Genomic DNA, 20104 nt, shown 5'->3' with positions numbered 1-20104 from the left:
ATTGAAATTTTGTCAGTCTATTCTATGGTGCTCAGAAGTCAGTACATTTTTATTTTTCAACTCTACCTATGAAATTTCTCCAAGGATCCAGACCTTTGGCTGTTATTCCTTTTATGATTTTATCCCTTATTTACAGTAAGGACAGGAGTGTGCAAGGGTATAAACAACACTCTACTATAAATCACAGGATGATATTTCTGCTTCAGATTAGGCTCTCTTCTTTACAGAAATGCCTGCATAGTAGTGACACGATGTTGAAAAACAATATTTTCTTCATTTATTCAGTGCTAGTGTTTCATGTACTGCTTTTTTATTATGCTTCATTTCTGACATCTTCAACACTTTCATTCTGCCTTACTCTTCTGTCTCTGAGGGTTCTGGATGTTCTTGAGAGGTTAGAAAGAAAAGAAGCATCTCTAGCATCTTCTCAATGAGGAGACCACCTGAAAATATAAAAAGTAATGCAGCCACTGAAATGAATGAATATACCTTGGAGTATAAATGTGCACATCTTTATTTTCATGTTCTTTGAATAGCCCCCATGTTTATATTTATGAGATCTTCCACTCAGATGACTTTTCCAGCATTTTGGAATGCTTCCCTACTGAAGTGCATAGTCCTGTGTTTCATTGCTGCTTCCCTCCTGTATATAACATAGCTGTCATCTTTTTTAAAGCAGATTAACTATTACTTCCTGTTGTCACTAACTTATGACCCCCCCTCAGTGTATTGTTACGAGGCTTCATTTCATATGAGCAAATTCAACTTGGCTCCCTTCAATCAACAAAGGATATCACACAGACTTCAGACCAAATTTTACCCAATTTTCAATGTTTCCAGTCCGTATCTACTACTTGTCACTATATTTTAAAAATTATTTTGTAACCAACAAAGATTTTTATAAAACAATAATACTCAACAATAAGACTAGAGATTACCACCTTACTAATATTGTGATAATGACTAGGATGCTGAAGATGATCATGGCAGCAACAATAATATTCTGTGACATTTCTTTTCTATGTGTACTTTACTTATATTTTCACTGAGTTTACACAGCTTCCCCTGTGACATTGACTCTGTCATTTTTCTTCCTTTACTGAGGAGAAAAGCTAAAGCTTAGAGAGGTTGAATAACTTACGCAAGGTCTCAGAGTTCCTAAGGCAGACAGCAGGATTCTTACACATTTGTCTCACCCTAAGACTTCACATCTTATCCGTTAAAATATGCAACACTATTAACTTTAATTTACGATTTAATGACCTTGACATAGAGTTTCATATACAAAAGAAAAGTTTTATTAGCTATCACTTTTCAACAATAATATACCTTGTTTTTTCTTCACTGTTACTTACTTCATTGTTTAAAGAGAAGATAAAATGCCAAGTGTTCCCAATGTGGAATACAAAGTTTCTTCCTACTAAGTAATTTTCATATTCAAGGAAATTAAAAGTCAGAAATATGATGTTATATAATCTTTAGTTTTTCCTTTTATCCCTTGAATGAACAATAAGTAGATAAATCTTATATGGACATGCCCTGTGTTTATAAATTTCTCAATCTATATGATTCTTACTGAATGTATTTAAATTAAAGTATTGGTTAAAGTATTAAAATAAGATAAAATATCTGTAAAGTTTATTAAACATGTTTGTACATTCTATGATGTATTACCTTGTAAAGTATACAAATTGTTAGATATTTTGTCAGAAATCTTAACTCAAATTGTTGGTTGTCAAGTAATGTTCATTTATTGTTACTGAAATTGTCTCTTTTGCTTGAGTTTCTCATATTTCCTTTCTTTTTTTCTTCTTTCTTTCAAAACATCAGCTTCTAGTCAGACTGTTACTCTAGTGACACAACCTGTGGTTACCAAGGAAACTGCCATCTCCAAACTAGAAATGCCATCTTCTCTGCTGTTGGAGGTACCTGCTCTGGCAGACTTCAACCGATCTTGGACAGAACTTACAGACTGGCTTTCTCTGCTTGATCGAGTTATAAAATCACAGAGGGTGATGGTGGGTGATCTGGAAGACATCAATGAGATGATCATCAAACAGAAGGTATGGATAAACTATAAGTAGAAAATCTGTCAGAGTTTTTTCTTTAACGTGGATAGCTTCATTTGCCACTTCCCTCTCCTTTATGATTTATGACCAGTTTTGAAGCTACCTTTTCTCTGTTAACAAACACTACTTACTCTGCTCTGTTCAACCTGAATATGTAAATATGATCAAGGACAATAATTAATAAGAATTATCTCTTGTAACATTAATTTAAAGGAGAAGAAAGTGAGGGTGAAACACATAAACCTTACAAGTAGAGGTGGCTCAGTTAAATTCAGTAAATAACTGTTTTTTAATTGTCTTTGATAAGAAACAATTAACTCAATGGAGCTGGTTACATTTAAACTATTTGTTTTGGCACTATGCAGCCATAACATGTTACAAAGACAAAGATAATAATCTGGGACTTGTTTATTATCCACTCTTCTGAGTTGTCTGTGCCAGTTTCATGCCTCAAATGATAAGGATAACGAGAGTTGGAAATAAATAAGACAAGTACCAAAATCTAACATATTTTAAATAGCCTGGATCTCAATATTAGGTTTTATGCCCCACCATATTCAAATAAACACATTTTAATAATACAACATCTCATTTCTCATTCTCACTGAGATCTGTTTGTTGAAATTCTAGTTGTTGACCAGCTAGAAACTCAAGAGTTGCTCTAAACATGGTTTAACTAGATGCTACAACTGTGCTATGTATTTGTTTTTTATATTTCTCCATAGGTAAGAAATATAATTTTGTTTTGTTTTGTTTTGTTTTGTTTTGTTTTGAGACAGGGTTTGTCTATGTCATCTAGGCCATCCTGGACTCACTTTGTGGACCAGGCTGGCCTCAAACTCACAGTGATCTGCCTGCCTCTACCTCTGCAGTGCTGGGATTAAAGGCATGCACCATAATCATTTCACATGTAAAAATATTGAGGAATTTATTAACAAACAGTAAATTTTACTGAACATGCATTTTAGATTTTATTACTGTGTAGAGACACAATGACCATAGCAACTAATTTTAAAAAACATTTAAATAGGGCTGGCTTACAGGTCAGAGGTTTAGTCCATTATAGTCATGGCAAGAAGCTTTACAGCATGCAGGTAGGCATGGTGCTAGAGAAGAAGCTGAGAGGCAGCTGCAGAAGACTGTGTCCCACACTGACCTTAGCTTGAGCATAGGATACCTTAAAGCCCACCTCCACAATAGTACACTTCCTCCAACAAGGCCACACCTCCTAATAGTGCCACTGTCTATGGGCCTAGCACTCAAACACATGAGTCTATGGGGATCATTCCCATGCAAACTGCCAAAATGAAATTGGATGTTACAGAATTTTCATTCTTCTTTTTCTTTTGAAAATCAAGGAAGATGCAAGTCAGAGCTAGGGGTGCTTTAGCAATTCATAAAATTAATTTGATGATTCAACAATAAGTAGCATTTAAACTACCTTGAAGCAGATCTGGTGGTTAGTAATCACAGGAAGAATTTTAATTCTGGACCAGCCTCCATTGCAAAGAAGACCAAATCTATGTCAAAACAAAACAATTTTTAAAAAGTACCCAGTAACTCTTAAGAACCAACTATAGTGGACTTTTCTACTTAGTTACAAATGAGATGACTGTGGTCAACTCATTCTTGTAATCTTTGTGAATGAGAGCACTCAAAAGACCCAATCATTCACGTTTACCACATTGTGATGAATATCTGTATAATAAAAGATTTACATATTATATATATGAGTTTTTCTATACCTTTTTATAACATGTATTTACAGCCACATTTATTTTTCAAGAAAAGGAGATGAGGCTAAAAGATGCCTCATACATCTAGTAGGTACTAGAAAAGTGATCTAATTCTCATGATTCTTAAGCCTCTATCCCTCCTTCCAATGTACATTGTCTATAGTAATATCTATAACTATAGTTAACATTTAGTGATGTATATGTATTTGTATATATAGTCTAGGTCAGGCACTTTGATGAATATTTTGTATTTGTACAGGGATAATGCAGAAATATCATTTTATCAACATTTTGTCATTATATCAGCATTTCACAGAATATAATTCACTAGAGGAGGCAGCATGTTATAATTTTTAAAGTGCAGACTTTGGATCTTTGGCTTCAGTCACAAAGCTGTAAAATCTTGGATGAGTTATTCCACTTCTCTAAACATCAGATTACCAATCTGTCGGTTGTACACATAACTATTAGCCTGAGAGGTTATTGTGAGAATTGTATAGGGTAGTGTATGAAAATGTTTTCTGACTTGTATTGTTTACTGGGAGTACTCAACCAGTATTAGGAATTAATATTAAGTTCCATGGCAAACTCTGGAAAGCTACAATACTCAGAATATTTAAATCATGTTATTGACATTATAGTTTCATACAAAAGTCTGTTGCTTTGTGGTCATGGAAAAGAGAAAGCAATCATTTGTGATGGGTTTTGAATCCAGCCTTCAGAGAACACACTGACATGCAGAGTAGTATAGTTCTCCAAATGAATTAATGTTTTACAGAAAGATCGCTTAACTCAGTATTCTTCAAAAAGATATATAAATATATTTCCAAACTTAATTTATAAGTTAATTTGTTGCCCAAGAGCAATACTTAAGGACAAAAGACATTATTTATAAATTGTATGTATGTATACATTTTTTAAATTATGAGCTAAGAAAATGGCTCTATTGATAAACTACTTTCTGAGCAAGTTGGAAGACCTGAATTTTCATCCTCAACACCACATTTTAAAAGCCAGACATGATGGTCCATGTCTGTAATCACAATATTGAAGGTCAGACACAGGCTCCCTGGGCCTTTCTGGTCAGTCTGTTTGCTGAACTGGTTAACTCATAGTTCAATGAGAGATTCTGTCTCAAGGAAAACAGTGGGAGAGTATTAAGGGAGACTCTCAGTATTAGCCTTCTCTTAATAAATAGTAAATATTTTTCTAGCTTCTTTATCTTATATTAAAAGTAATTCATAAAAATACTTTCAATTCTTGCCATTTTTAGAATTAATCTCTTTTAATGAATAAAATGGGTCTAAATAGTGTATCTGTATATATTATCATCTATCAATTTGCATATATATACACACACTCATATCCACAAACTCTCTCTCTCTCTCTGTCTCTCTCTCTCTCTGTCTGTCTGTCTCTCTCTGTCCCTCTCTCTCTGTCTCTCTCTCTGTCTCTCTCTCTGTCTCTCTCTCTGTCTCTCTCTCTCTCTCTCTCTCTCTCTCTCACACACACACACACACACACACACACACACACACATATATATATATATATATATATATATATATATATAGAGAGAGAGAGAGAGAGAGAGAGAGAGAGAGAAACAGACAGACAGACAGAGACAGAGAGTGGAAAGAGAAAGAGAGAAATTGGTGACAATAAGAAAATATAAATTGTGACAATGAACGTGGTCAAATATGGGGCACCAGAGTTCGTGTGATGTCCCCTGGATAGGGAGACATGGTGGCACTCGGAGGAAGGATAGCAGGCTACCAAGAAGAGACTTGATACCCTATGAGCATATACAGGGGGAAGAAGTCCCCCTCAGTCACAGGCATAGGGGAGAGGAGTAAGGGGAAAATGGGAGGGAGGGAGGAATGGGAGGATAGAAGGCATGGGATAAGAATTGAGATGTAATATGAATAAATTAATAAAATATATTTTAAAAATTGTGACAATGAAGAAATGTAAATTCTGAGAGGATTTTATTATAAGAAATAAAGAATTTAATTACTTATTTTTTAAAAAACATACTCATCTTTAATACTTAATTGTGAGAAATGAGATAACATTCCAAGAAAGGTTTTTAAACTATAATATTTTATAGATAAACATTTACTAAGATATTAATTCAATATGCTTTTCTGGGCTTTTGGTTTTTTTATTAACTTTTTTATTTTTTTACATATACATTTATAGTATTACACATATATTCAATAAACTACCCAATACAAGAAGAGCCATGACACAATCAGGAATTATATAAATGTAACATTCTTAGTATTTTGCCTATTTGTATTTGGCAGCCTTGAAAAAAGACATCTTTCCTATCTTTGTGTGTCTCAAATTCTGAATGTAAATCAGTATCTATCATATTTCATTGTTATCAACTTAAAACATCTGTCTATACCTAAAAACATCTTAACCACTAAACAACTAAGCTTAATGGTAAAACTAAACTATCTGGTCTTCAACCTCATCAAAGCCTTGAGAAGGAATAAAATCGAATACCTGAGTATACTGGGAGTGCAATTTAGTAATTTTCCAAATGTGAAGATGATAGAGACAGTTTTTTAAAATATGCTTTTATTGAACTACTACCACTGTATTCATGATATATAGGGAGTCATGCATATAAAAAATTGGAATACGGAGAGGTGGAATATTACTCAGCTACTAAAAAGAAGGAAATCATGAAAATTGCAGGCAAACAGATGGAATTAGAAAAGATCATCCTGAGTGAGGTAACACAGACCCAGAAAGACAAGCATGGGATATAACTCACTCATAAGCAGATATTTGCCACACAATACAGGGTACCCACACTGCAATACACAAACAAGCATCGGATATAACTCACTCATAAGCAGATATTTGCCACATAATACAGGGTAACCACACTACAATACACAAACCTAAAGTATCTAAATAACAAGGAGGATCCTAGAGAGGATGTTTAATTCTCATTCAAAAGGGCAAATAGAACGGATATCAGAAGCAGTTGAAGAGAAGGAACAGGAAGAGAACCTACCACAAAGGGCCCCTGAAAGACCCCACTCAGCAGGGGATGGAATCAGATGGTGAGAATCACAGCCAAATTTTGTAGTGGAGCACAGGGAGGTTTGTTGAAGTGTTGGGGAATAGAAGGACCTGGAGGGGACAGGAGCTCCACAAGGAGACTAAGAGAGCCAACAAATCTAGGCCTGGGTTAGAGGGGCTGCAGAGACTGATGCACCAACCAAGGACTTTGCATGGTGAAGACCTAGACCCTCTGCTCAGATGTAGTAGATAGGCAGCACAGCCCCCTTGTGGGTCCCATAATATGGGGAGTAGGGGCTACCTCTGACATGGACTCTGGTGCCCACTCATTAATCACTTCCTCCTGGCATGACAGCCTTGTCAGGTCACAGAGGAAGAGGATACAGGCAGTCCAGATGAGACATGATAGGCTAAGGTTAGAAGATGGGAGGAGGACTGCCCCTTTCTGAGGTCTAGGGGAGACAGGGTAAAGGGGAGGGTGACACCAGGAGGAGATGAGGAAGGAGGCTACAATCAGGAAGTATAGCGAATAATTTCTTTTAAAGGCTTGAAATGGGAAAAAAATAACACTGTAGCGGTACTGTCTTAGTTACTGTCCTATTGCAGTGAAGAAACACCATGACTAAGTCAATTCACACTAAAGAAAGTGTTTAAATGAAGGCTTACTTACAGTTTCAAAGAGTTATTTCATTGTCATTATGGTGGGAAGCAGACAGGCATGAGGGAGCTGAGAGCTTCATATCCCAATCCATATGTAGTAGGCAGAAAGACTTGGTTCCAAAATCCACTTCAAGTAAGACACTTCCCCAACAAAGCCACATCTCCTCCAACAATACCATCTCCTAATTATTACAGTCTACCAACTGGCAACCAAGCATTCAAATAAATATATGAGCCTATAGGCACTGATCCCATTCTGACTACGACAGATACAGTATAGAATAATAGCCACAACATAATTATCACTCATAATACATCAGTCACTTATCTAAATGTGTCTTGTGTAGTATCTAATGTTTACAATAATACAAGAAAATGAATATAAATACACAGTTAAATACTGTGTCCAAGATCAAAGATAAAGGAGACTGTGATGTGATTTAAACTCACAGAGTCTGGTCCAGATTCTTAGCTGTTAAAAACATGGCTTTATACTTCCCTTGGTTTATTTGGGTGATAATCTCAGGGCTTACTCCAGTGCAAATTTAAACCAAGATAACACAATCAGGAATAACTTCAAGAAGTTAATTCAAACAGTGAAGAAGAGATTAGAATTAATCATTTAGAGGAAATGTGGACAGCACAAACAGAAGGTACAAAATATTCTTTACACAAAGAGGGTGAAAGCCATTTGTTGCCGAAGTTGTGATTGAATGCAAGGAATTCCCGAAATTTGCAGACAAATGGATTGAGCTATAAATGATCATAATGAGTGAGTTAACCCAGAAGCAGAAAGACTCAAATGGTATATACTCACTTATATCTGCATATTAGCCCAAGGGGCATGTCCCACGAAAGCCTTCACTTACCAGGAAACTGGGACAGAGGGGAGGACATCCTATTGGGACTCTAGATGAGAGAAGCATGGGAGAATGGCAAAGTAGAAGGATCCAGAGTGTCCTAGAAACCTACAAGTAGAACATTATGATAGGCAGATTTGAGCCCAGGGGTCCTGCTCAAACTAAGATACCAGCCAAGGACAATACAGGGTATAAACCTTAAACCCCTACCCAGATCTAGCCAATGGACAGAACATTCTCCACAGTAGAGTGGAGAGTGGGATATGAATTTCTCACATACTCTGGTGCCTCACCTTTGCCCATGTCCCCTGGATGGGGAGACCTGGTGGCACTCAGAGGAAGGATAGCAGGTTACCAAGAAGAGACTTGATACCCTATGAGCATATACAGGGGGAGGTAATCCCCCTCAGGAACAGTCATAGGGGAGGGGAGTAAGGGGAAAATGGGAGGGAGGGAAGAATGGGAGGATACAAGGGATGGGATAACCACTGAGATGTAACAAGAGTAAATTAATAAAAAATTTAAAAAACGATGTCACTGAAGTTGAGGTTGTATGATGAGAAAATGATGAGACTGAATAGATAAAAGTAAGGATTGACAATTGTGAGCCCCTTGCCAAACAGACTTCTTTGGGAGCCTTGACATGTGATGGCCATCTTTAAATGATTTTAAACAGGAAAATAATATCAGAAAATATAATTTGCTTTGTTATCTGTCAGGGTTCTTTGGGTGCAAGTAACAGAAATCATTAAGCGGTTAAATGAAGCAATGTAAATATGAGTATTAGCATCATGGTAAGAGAATAAAAAGTAGAAAAAGAAAACAACCTAAACATGTCTGGACACATGAGTAGCAGGAACTATTTAAGTACCTATGATACATTATTTTCTTCATCCTTTGTGACTTCTGAAGCTACAGCCAAAGATACAGAACAACTGAGTTACTTAGGTCACACCAGTAACATAAAAAGAATAAAGCAGAGAACCTTAAAAATGCAAAATCCCTCACGTTTAGCCTAAGGTAATTTTATATCAAGGAAATTGAAATCAATTGACAATGAATGAATACAAAGATGCTGAGCAACCCGTAAGTAATCAATGTCCACTGACCTAAGGAGACAACATGCAGAGCATGTTAGAGAACAGAGCAAATGCGGTTTATTGTAGGATGGTTCTCTGTATATAAGCAAAACTACCTCAACTGTGAATTATCTTGACCACAAATAAATATAACTTATATGCCGTTAACCCAACTAAAATTTACCTGTGTCATTTAATTTAGTGATTTAAATTCTGATAAATGTAGATTGATTGGTGGATAATGTGAATGAAATGTGATGATGAGGTTCCATTTTTAATATACTGAAATTTGGAGGTATGTTATGATTTATAAGTTAGGTACAGTGATGTAACAAGACACAATATGTCCCAAAGATCATTTAGTATTGAATTTATAAGATTCATACAAGAACATAATCACTCAATGAAGACAAATATTGGCTTCAAAACTGCTACAAGGATATATTATTTGAATGAGCTAGCTTTTGGTACCTTTAGACATTGAACTTTAAAGTTAAATATTTTAAACTTATAAGAACAGATACTACACTTGATCTTATCCAAAAGGCCAAGAAGCAATATGCTCCAATGTTATAGATAGTTTGGGTGACTGTTCAGGCAGCAAACTTGTCTCGGTCATTTTTTTCATTTAGGAAGCTGCTAACCTACACTTCCAGTATACTATGGTAATTAAGTTTTATTACTCCTCAAGTCTCTGTTTGAAACCAGATAGTCCTACAATTAAGCTTGATTAAGGGTTAAGATGTTTTTATGTCTGGATAGATGTTTTAAGCTCAGCAAGTCACATTAGAACTGAACACATCCTCTTCCCCTGTGGCCTGACAGGCAAATAGCAGGCATCAGAATCCATGTCAGAGTCAGTCTCAGCTCCACTTACTATAGGAACCACATGAATTCTTTGCTGCTTATTGGGTACATCTGTATAAGGGACCTCGGCCCAGTCTATGCATGGTATTTGGGTGGTGCTTCAGTCTCCGTAGGTCACCCTGGGCTCTAGTTATTTGACTCTGTTGGTCTTCTTGTGGAGCTCCTTTCACTTCCTGGTCCTTCTACTATTTCCCTCACTTTTTCACAATACTCCTTGCTTTGCTCAATGTTTGGTTTTGAGTCTCAGCATCTGCTTCAGTGCACTGACACAGCTATGCTAGGCTTCTGTCTTCAAGCTTAGCAGAGTATCCTTAACAGTGTCAAGGATTGGCTCACTTCCACGGGGTAGGTCTCAGTTTAGGCCAGGCATTGGTTGGACATTCCCTCAGTCTCTGCTCCATCTATAAATGTACACATCTTATAAGCAGGGTAAATTTTGGATTGAAGCTCTTGTGGGTGGGTTGGTGTTCTGCTCCATCTACTAGGAGTCTTGACTAGTTAGGGGGTGTCCTCTTCAGTCTCCATGATGCTTGCTACTAGGAGTCTCCGCCAGATTCATCCTCATATCCTCTCAGTCTCCTACTCTATTCTTAGGTCTCTAGATTGTCAAAAGGGTGCCTCTGCCGTTTCTCTTCTCTCTGCAAACTCCCTATCCTCTATTCCCCACTCTCCCCAGGTATTATTACCCTCATTTACCTCTCATCCCTTTACTACTTCTCTCTTCAACCACTTCCACTCTCCATTCTATTCCCCCTTCTGAGTGATATTTAAGCGTCCTCCCTTGGGTCCTCCTTGTTACTTACTTTCTTTGGGTCTGTGAATTGTACTATGTTTATCCTGTACTGTATGGCATCTGAGTATATACAATTTGTGTCATTCTTGGTCTGGGTTACCTCACTCAGGATTATCTTTTCTAGTTACATCCATTTACCAGCAAATTTCATGACTTCCTTATGTTTAATAGCTGGGTAGTATTCCATTGTGTAAATGTACCACAGGTTTTTAAAATCTATCCTTTTTTGAGAGAAATTTAGATTATTATCAGATTCTAGCTATTATAAATGAGGCTGCTATGAACCTAGATCAGCAAATGTCCTTGTTGTATGGAGGAGCAGCTTTTAGATATATGAAAGGAGTTGTATAACTGGATCTTAAGGTACTTTTTCTGAGAAAGTTCCAGATTTATTCCCAAAGTGGTTGTACAAGCTTGCACTCCCACCAGCAATGGAGGCGTGTTCCCTTTCTCCATATCCTTGACAGCACATGCTGTTACTTGATTTTTTGATCTTAGCCATCTTAGATGGAATCAAAGAGTCACTTTGATTTGAATTTCCCTGATGGCTAAAGACATTGAGTATGTCCTTAAGTGGTTCTTGGGCATTCAAAATTCCTCTATCGAAAATTCTCTGTTTAGCTCTGTGTCCAATTTTTAAAGGGGCTATTTGTTTGTTGTTGTTTAAGGTTTCATGTTCTTTATATATTTTGGATATTAACCTTTTGTTGGACGAAGGATTGATAAAGATATTTTCCCAATCTGTAGACTGCCATTTCATTATATTGACAGTGTCATTTGCCTTAAAGAAGTTTTTCAGTTTAAAGAGGTCCCATTTATTAACTGTTGATCTTAGAGCCTGAGCTGTTGGTGTTCTGGTTGGGAAGTTGTCTTCTGTACCAATGAGCTGGATCTTCCCCAATTTTTCTTCTAACAGATTTAGTGCATCTGGTTTTATGTTGAGGTCTTTAGTCAACTTGGATTTGAGTTTTATGCAGGGTGACAAATAAGGATCTCTACATTTTTCTACATGTGAACACCCAGTTATACTAGGACCATTTGTTGAAGATCCTTTCTTTTTTCCGTTGTATGGATTTGGCTCCCCAAAAATCAAGTTTCTGTAAAATGTGTGGGTTTATTTCTGGGTCTTCAATTCAATTCCATTGATCAACCAATCTATTTCTATCCCACTTACATGCAGTTTTTATTACTATTGTTCTGTAGTATAGCTTGAAGTAAGGGATTGAGATACCTCCCATATTTCTATTGTATAGGATTGTTTTAGCTAGTCTAGGTTTTTTGTGGTTTTTTTTTGTTTTTTTGTTTTTGTTTTTTTTTTTTTGCAATATGAAGATTAGAATTGTTCTTTCAAGGTCTGTAAGAAATGAGTTGATATATTGATGGGGCTTGAATTGAATATGTAGATTGACTTTGGTAAGATGGCCATTTTTACTCTGTTAATCCTACTGATCCATGAGCATCAGACATCTTTCCACCTTGTAATATCTTCCTCAATTTATTTCTTCAGAGACTTGAAGTTCTTGTCATATAGGTCTTAATAGGTCTTAGAATTACAACAAGATACTTTATATTATTTGTGGCTATTGTGAAGGGTGTGGCTTCCCTATATTTGATTCTCAACCTGTTTATCCTTTATATACAAGAGGGCTACTGGTGTTCTTTTTAGTTAATTTTGTCTTCAGCCACTTTGCTTAGGGTGTTTATCAGCTGTAGGAGTTCTCTGGTAGAAATTTTTGGTTACTTATGTACACAATCATATCAACTGCATCATATATTTTTACAATTAAATTTGTATTTTCAGAAATAATGGATGGCCTATGTCTTAGAATTTCATTTGTTTAGAAGTCATATAAATCCAGTCATACAGTAGCACTTGAGATCAATCCATGTTGCCACAAGTATTGATATTTCAATCATATTTAGTACTAAGTATGATTTCTTTTCCTGGACATAACATAACTTACCTATTCCCAAATTGAGAGCCTTATGGGTTGCCTCTAGTTTAAGGTAAGTATAAATAAATGTAAAAACACTCTATAAACATTTTAAGCATGTTTGTTTGTCAACTTTGACACAATACTTAGTACCTGGGTATAGCAAATTTACATTAAACTTTATTTAAATTCATTATTAATTTTATTAAAATAATTTGTTGGTAAATGTGATGCTTTGAATGAGAAACATATTTGTTATGGGTCTGTTTACATTTTTTTTATCTCATGTTGCTTTAACTTTAGAAAAAAAACAAGGTTAGACTAAGCGATGTGAGAGAGATTAGTGAATCTATTCCTCAACTTAATGCCTCAGTTGTCACTCACAAGGATTTTTTAATTCACTGGTACAGAATTTTTGTATATAGATGCAAAATAAGTTTAATTCTAGATACAGTGGTATAGAATTCAGATGTAAGTTTATTCTTCACCCACATTATATATATTTCTTCTCTAATATGAGTTATTGTACCCATATAACTCAATTATAATACAAGGTTTACTTCCAATACTTTGAAAGTGCTATTGCAGGGTGTTTAGGATAAGTAAGTTATACAAGTTAATTGTTAGCTGATCAAATCATGGCATGTCAATCACTAGTTTTAATATTAATTTAATACTATTTACAACAGTATGAATTTCATTGGTGTCTATTGTAGTGTTTTCTTGCTCAATTCTGATTTCAGTAGTTTGGAGCCTGTTGTTGTTGCTGTTGCTGTTGTTGTTGTTGTTGTTGTTGTTGTTGTTGTTGAGCCAGAGGTGTGTAGATTGTTTTTTATTTCCTCAAGAATAAGTCTTAGATTCATTGATTATTTGCATCATTTTTTGTTACATTAATTTCTGCTCTACTGTTTATGTATTCACTTTCATGGGCCTGAGTTAGCTTTGCTTTTGTTTTTTCAAAGACTTAAGTTGCTTCATTAAGTCATTTATTTGTGGTTTTCTGATTTTTTTTCTTCTTTTTAGTAAGTCATTTATTTACTTTACATCCAGGTCACCACTTCCCCTCTCTCCTCTCCACCCAATTCCTCCCTCTTACTTACCCTGCCTTGTTAACCCCTCCACTCTTTCTCCTCAGAAAAGGGGAGACCTTCCATAGATATCAAGCAGTTTTGACATATCAGATTGTAGTAAGACTAGATGCATCTTCTATTGTACCAGTCCTGTTAGGGGAAAGGGATCCAAAGGCAGGCAATATAGTCAACTTCTGCTCCTGCTTTAGGAGGACATGAAGAATGAGATGTACAACTGTTACATATGTTCAGAAGGTTAGGTCCATCCATTCCATGCCTTTTGGTTGGCATTTCAATCTCTATGTGCCTCTATGGGCCTGGTTAGTTGATTCTATAAGTTTTCCACTCCATTACAAGAGAATGAGAAATAGGAAAATAAGATTACATCAAGCAGATGAGCAGTGACAAGAAGAGATCATAATGAGAAGTTCTATACCTGGATGTGGTAGTCGTTGAAGGTACCTTACATTTAGTCAGATATAGATTTGTACACCGAGCAAAGGCAATCTTCTGTTATATAAAATTAAAAATAACTTTTAAAACCTTAAAAAAATATAGTTACTATAGAATGATGAGGTTTCAAGGTTTGAAGTTTAAACATTAAAAGCAAAATGGAATGAAGCTCATATAGTCTACAATATAATAAAAATGTTAAAAAGAATTGTATTTGCATAATGCCGAGCATTTTAATAAAAATATATTCTATCATCTTAAACATGTATCCTATCATAAAAAAGAAATGAGGGATTGCTAGAGTTTGTAAATACAAATAATTTTCTTTAGTGAATTATGTTAGCTAAGGAAGGTGAAAGTTGAGACTAAAATTTTATTAAAATATGAAAGTGTGTCCACTTGTAAAACTAAGCAGCTCTACTGATAAAATTCAGACTTGGAAATAGACTATGTTTCAAAGGAATGTAGATGCATTATATGCAAATTAAGCCTTTAAAATATAAATTGAATGAAACTGAAGCCATTTCCTAAAAGTTCAAAATAATAACATAAATGGATTTTAATGTGTATTTTAGTATCATAAAAATCTGATTAAAATGCTGTTCCCTTTTTAAAACATGTATAAGTACAACTGCTTGGAAACAAAATTATTTTAATAATAATTAATAAGATTACCTTTCTTATATGATCTTAGATGAGAAGAAAGATATGTCTAGATAATTTTCCCTATAAATTATTATTCAATCTGACCATTAGAAGACAAGGGACAAGAAAACAAAAGGAAAAAATTAAGGAAGAAACATAAAAGGAGGAAGGGAAAGAAAGAATACAGAAAGAGATGAAGAAGAGAGTAGTGTACAAAAAAGAAAATTCTTACAGTGAAAACTAATGTTGCAATCAATAAATAAGATTTAGGCAGATAGTTATTACTTATGGTGCTGATATATGAATGTGTGTTGTAATTATAGTGTTTTCCAAGTCATTTTGGGCAGGCTTTCAGGGTCATTTATGAATAAATCCAAAACACAGCAATTGTATGGAATAAAGAGTTGAATTGGCAAAGGTACTTTACATATTTTAAAATAATTTATTTACATTTTGATTACAGTTTCCCCTGCCTCCTTCCCTTCCAGTCTCTCCCTCTCACCTCCCCTACTCCCTCATCCATTCTTCCTCTTCTCCTCCGAAAAAGGAAGCCTCCCATGGCTATAACCTGCCTGGGCATATCAAGTTGCAGTAGGACTAGGCACATCTTTTAGGCAACCCAGTTAGGGTAAAGGGATCCAAAGGCAAGCAACATTGTCAGAGACAGCCACTTCTCCAGTTGTTACTTTTAGATTGTAATAAGACCTCAAGTTTGGACTTGAGACAAGTTGGCCAAGCTAGGAAAGATTACAATAGTACTGTTTGAGAATTATTTTTGAACTACATATTTACACAATTACCTAGAGGATTCCATTATCCAAAGATTAGGCAGTTTTGTGGGTTCAGTGTATATTGAAAGTGGAAATAATTACTTGCGTGTGGTAAAATGTGTCGTCAGTAAAAACCAAAATCCTTAGTGAAATTGTTGTTACTTTTAAATTCTGACCATATCTGTTTTGAAACCATAAATGAGAAATTCCATAATCATTTTCATATTGTTTGTTAAATAGGCTTAGCCACAGTTTGATGACAAAAGTTTCTCCAGTGACTATATTTAGAAGTTTTGGTAGAATAAGGACCTGGAATTAAAATAATATTAGTTGGTTTTTGTTTTGTTTCAGTTTTCAGTTTTGGTTTTTCGAGACAAGGTTTCTCTTTGTAAACTTGGCTGTCCTGGGTTTCCTTTGTAGACCAGGCTGGCCTCAAACTCTCAAAGATCTGCCTCCTCTGCCTCTCCGAGTGCTGTGATTACAGTTGTGAGCCACTGTTCCCAGCATAAATGGTGGTTTTGAGTTTGTTCTAATGCCAAAATCCTGGTAGAAAATCTTTGAGACACTTTTCACTACTGAACAATTAAGAAAAGTTATAGATAGTTTAGTAGATTGGTCTAAGGTCATTTAGTAATTAGAATTGTCCTAAGATAAATCTAGAGTTAAAAAAATTAAATTTCTTTTTATATGACTCCTTTCTCTATAAATTTTATTTTTTCTATAAGAAAAATGATAACACGATGAACTAAACTCTGATTATATCTGTGATTATCTGAGAGATTTCACATGCTGCATGATGAGCATCTTAGGCAAGGAGATTGATTATTCAGGTATTTGTTCTTCTTTTAATAAAACAACTACTCATACTTTATCAGCTAAGTTAATTTCTGTACAACCTTATGAAACAACATAGCAAAGAATGCTATTCTTGCATATGCAGTAGCTATAGTTTGCATTCTGCAAAAAATAATGTTCTCTTCTGGCCCAAGAGATATGCAAATTTTTTGCTTCAGTTATCTTCCAACAAATGAACAGCTTGTTAACCCATGGATCACTGCTCCACATTCACTCACTTTTCTTTCTTTATCGAGCGGGAGCCAAATTCACTATTATCTTCATTGAAGGTATAAAGATGTCTGTATCAGTAATATGATGAAAAAAGTAATCTTTCTTTAAATGGAAAAATCACTAGTTCCAAATACACAGGAAAACAGAATTCTTAAAACATTCATTATAAGCTTTATATGGAAATTATATCATATACATATTCTTCTTTTTTCTTTTTTATTATATTTCTTTTTAATGTATACATTTATAATATTACACAGGAATAAAATAACCTACATACAGCAGGAAGAAGCATGAGACAATCAGGAATCATATGAATGTTACATTCATAATGATTTGGCTATTTATATTTGGCAAACCTGAAGTAAACATTTTTCCTATCTTGTTGGGTGTAAATTTCTGAATAAAAATCAATATATATCATATCTCATCTCTTTTAACTTAAGATATCTATCTTGATCTAAAAGCATCTTAACCCCTTCCCAACTAAGCTTAATTGTAAGACTAAACTATCTGGTCTTCTACTCCATCAGAGACTTGAGAAGTAGCAAAACTTAAATACCATATACAAAATTTTCTTAAAGATAAATAACCTATATGAAGCCATTCAAAGTCACAATTACAAATACACAAATTTTTAATATTTCAGTTCAATTCATTGTAAAATTTTCTGTCAAAATATAAAATATTGAATTGTGGTATTTAAATGAGTTCAGAAAAAGCTACTGCAATATATTTTCCATGAAAAACTTGTAGGATTCCAATGAAAAAATTTGCCTTTGTTATCAGAATGTATATGTTTTTTGCTTCAGCCTAGGGTCTCTTTACAGCAAATAATTTTTGTCATTTTCAAAGATGGGTATTCCCTAACTCCTACAAAAAAAGTGATAAGGACAATTTTGTGTTTTCTAATTTAATCTTTGAAAGGAGTATGTTATTATATTCTAAATTTTAGTTGCTGCCTTTTGGTTTTTTATGTTTCACCTTAAGCTTGAATTAAGACTAGTATTGATTCATAGGGGGTTCTGTAGCCAACAGGAAGCATTGTCTATGCCTAGACATTCATGTCTCAGCCAGTCTCAGAGCTATTCTCCTATAGTGGGATTAGCAATATAAATTACCTGCTTGTTCTGCAGTTTAAATTGTTCACATCTGGATTTTATCCCCCTCCCTCATCTTCTCCTGATCCCCCTTCCCTCTTTCCCTCATTCCCTCTCCCTTCCTCCCTTAGTCTTCAGAAAGGGGAGCCCTCCTCCCTTAACATCTGACCTCATCCTATCAAGTCTCATCTATACTACCTGTAACCTCTTACTCTGTAGCCTGGTAAGGCTGTCCTGCCAGGGGGAAGTGATCTAAATTTGGTAGCTAGAGTGCATGTCTGAAGTAGTCCCTACTCTCCACACGTGGGATCCACACAGAGACTGTGCTACTACATCTGAGCAGAAGGTCTAGGTCCACATAATACGTTGTCTTTGGTTGATGTTTCAGTCTCTGTTTTATAGTGTAGTTATCCTGTATTATGTGGCTAATGTCCACTTTACAAAGTGTTAGGAGGTAAGGTTTTTTTTTTTATCTTAATCCTAGGGTATCTAGAGTTAATGTTATATTAGGTACATGGTTTTTATTATACCTTCTTTCAAGAATTTCAATTGAATTGAAATATACAATGATATGCATTGGTATTTGTGACTTCAAAATATGTGGTTTCTTATATCTTGTTTATCTTTATATATATATATATATATATATATATATATATATATATATATGTGTGTGTGTGTGATATATAATATATATTGGACTCTAGCAAATTTCAGCACATACTAAGATAAATAGTGAGTAGTGGAACACTTTTTCTTTAAGGGATAGGAAGGAAGCCAGGGCTGCCACTCAATGCTAGAATATTTTCCTAACATGTGAAAGATCCTCAGTTCCACATAGACACCACAAATGTGTATCAGTTGCCTTTTAAAGACTTTTGATAAGACTGCATTTGCATCCATCTCTTTCTTCTTGCATGCTTGGCCACAGAGATCAGTGTTACTAACAGCTCAATGTTTCCATTCACAGGCATTCAAACTTAAAAAGGCTATAATCTCGTAAATGTAGAATATAACCTCTTTAAGGGAAACAGAGTTAGCAAAATATAGTCATTACCACAAAGAATAAGAGACTATGATTATTTTAGCCAAATATACATGAGAATAAATGACTGCAAAATATGTTAATCTTCTTCTCATATAAGATAAATTTGAGTTGTTTTTATTTTCTTCCCTTGTATCTGGATGATTTTCACTTTGTACTGTGGGAGTGAGAATTACATGTTTTGTTATGTGTGAATAATTTTTTCGTATCAGTAACTTCAATAATTGATCAGTAAGTTCCATGGCAATCATAGTTGCTTTCATAGCCTTTTATGAATCTATTGAAAAAATATTTGGCTTTTTAAAATTATTAGAATTATTTTTTTCAGCTTTTAAAATAACTTTGAATATAACGCTAATAATACACACGGAGTTTCAGATCCTCTTTGTATTTTATATTCTGCATAAACAAGTAACATAACATGAAAGAATTATATATCTCTTATGATTTATTCAAGGAAAGAATATGTATTATTTATTTCAAGAATCAAAAGGTTTTATCACAACTATGTATTTTCCATTTAATTATGAAAGCAGAATAGGCATTGCAATGATTACTTTAATGACACAGTACTAATTTTATGTATATCTACCTCTAGTCTCATAAGTAAACCTTGCAACTAGAAATAAGAAAAATAAAATTCATGGAGAGATTAGGAGTAAAGGAACAACATACGTTAGTATGTTCTCATTTACAGTTTTAATTTAGATGTCTTAAGTTACCTATGGATAATCATGATGTAAAGTTATACTGGAAATTTTCAAAATTAAATTATTTGTACTTTTCAATTAGTCACTCTTCTGAGTGCCATGATGAATCTCCTGCCAGCTTTCCAATTCACAGCTTTTATGCTATCCCTTTGTCCCATTTGCCCATGATCTGTTCCTGTTGGTCTTTTGATAGCTATGTTGAT

The 20104-nt window shown here is 34.7% G+C and overlaps 1 protein-coding gene across 10 annotated transcripts in view; it reads left to right on the top strand.

The window, feature by feature from the left end:
- Window positions 1-20104, top strand: part of DMD (dystrophin) — a gene marked incomplete at its 3' end in the record, with an annotated part of 2106393 nt that overhangs the window by 1437035 nt on the left and 649254 nt on the right. For all 10 annotated transcript variants that reach the window (XM_084788839.1, XM_084788837.1, XM_084788840.1 and 7 more), the window contains one exon: window positions 1831-2063. In XM_084788839.1, coding sequence (XP_084644965.1) covers window positions 1831-2063 — 233 coding nt within the window. The remainder of the gene's footprint in view (window positions 1-1830; window positions 2064-20104) is intronic.

This window comes from Acomys minous (genome assembly GCF_964271855.1).
Source record: "Acomys minous genome assembly, chromosome: 7".
Classification (NCBI taxonomy): Eukaryota; Metazoa; Chordata; class Mammalia; order Rodentia; family Muridae; genus Acomys; species Acomys minous.
Note: the sequence above shows the minus strand (reverse complement) of the source record. Positions and strands in the feature narration are given on the sequence as shown.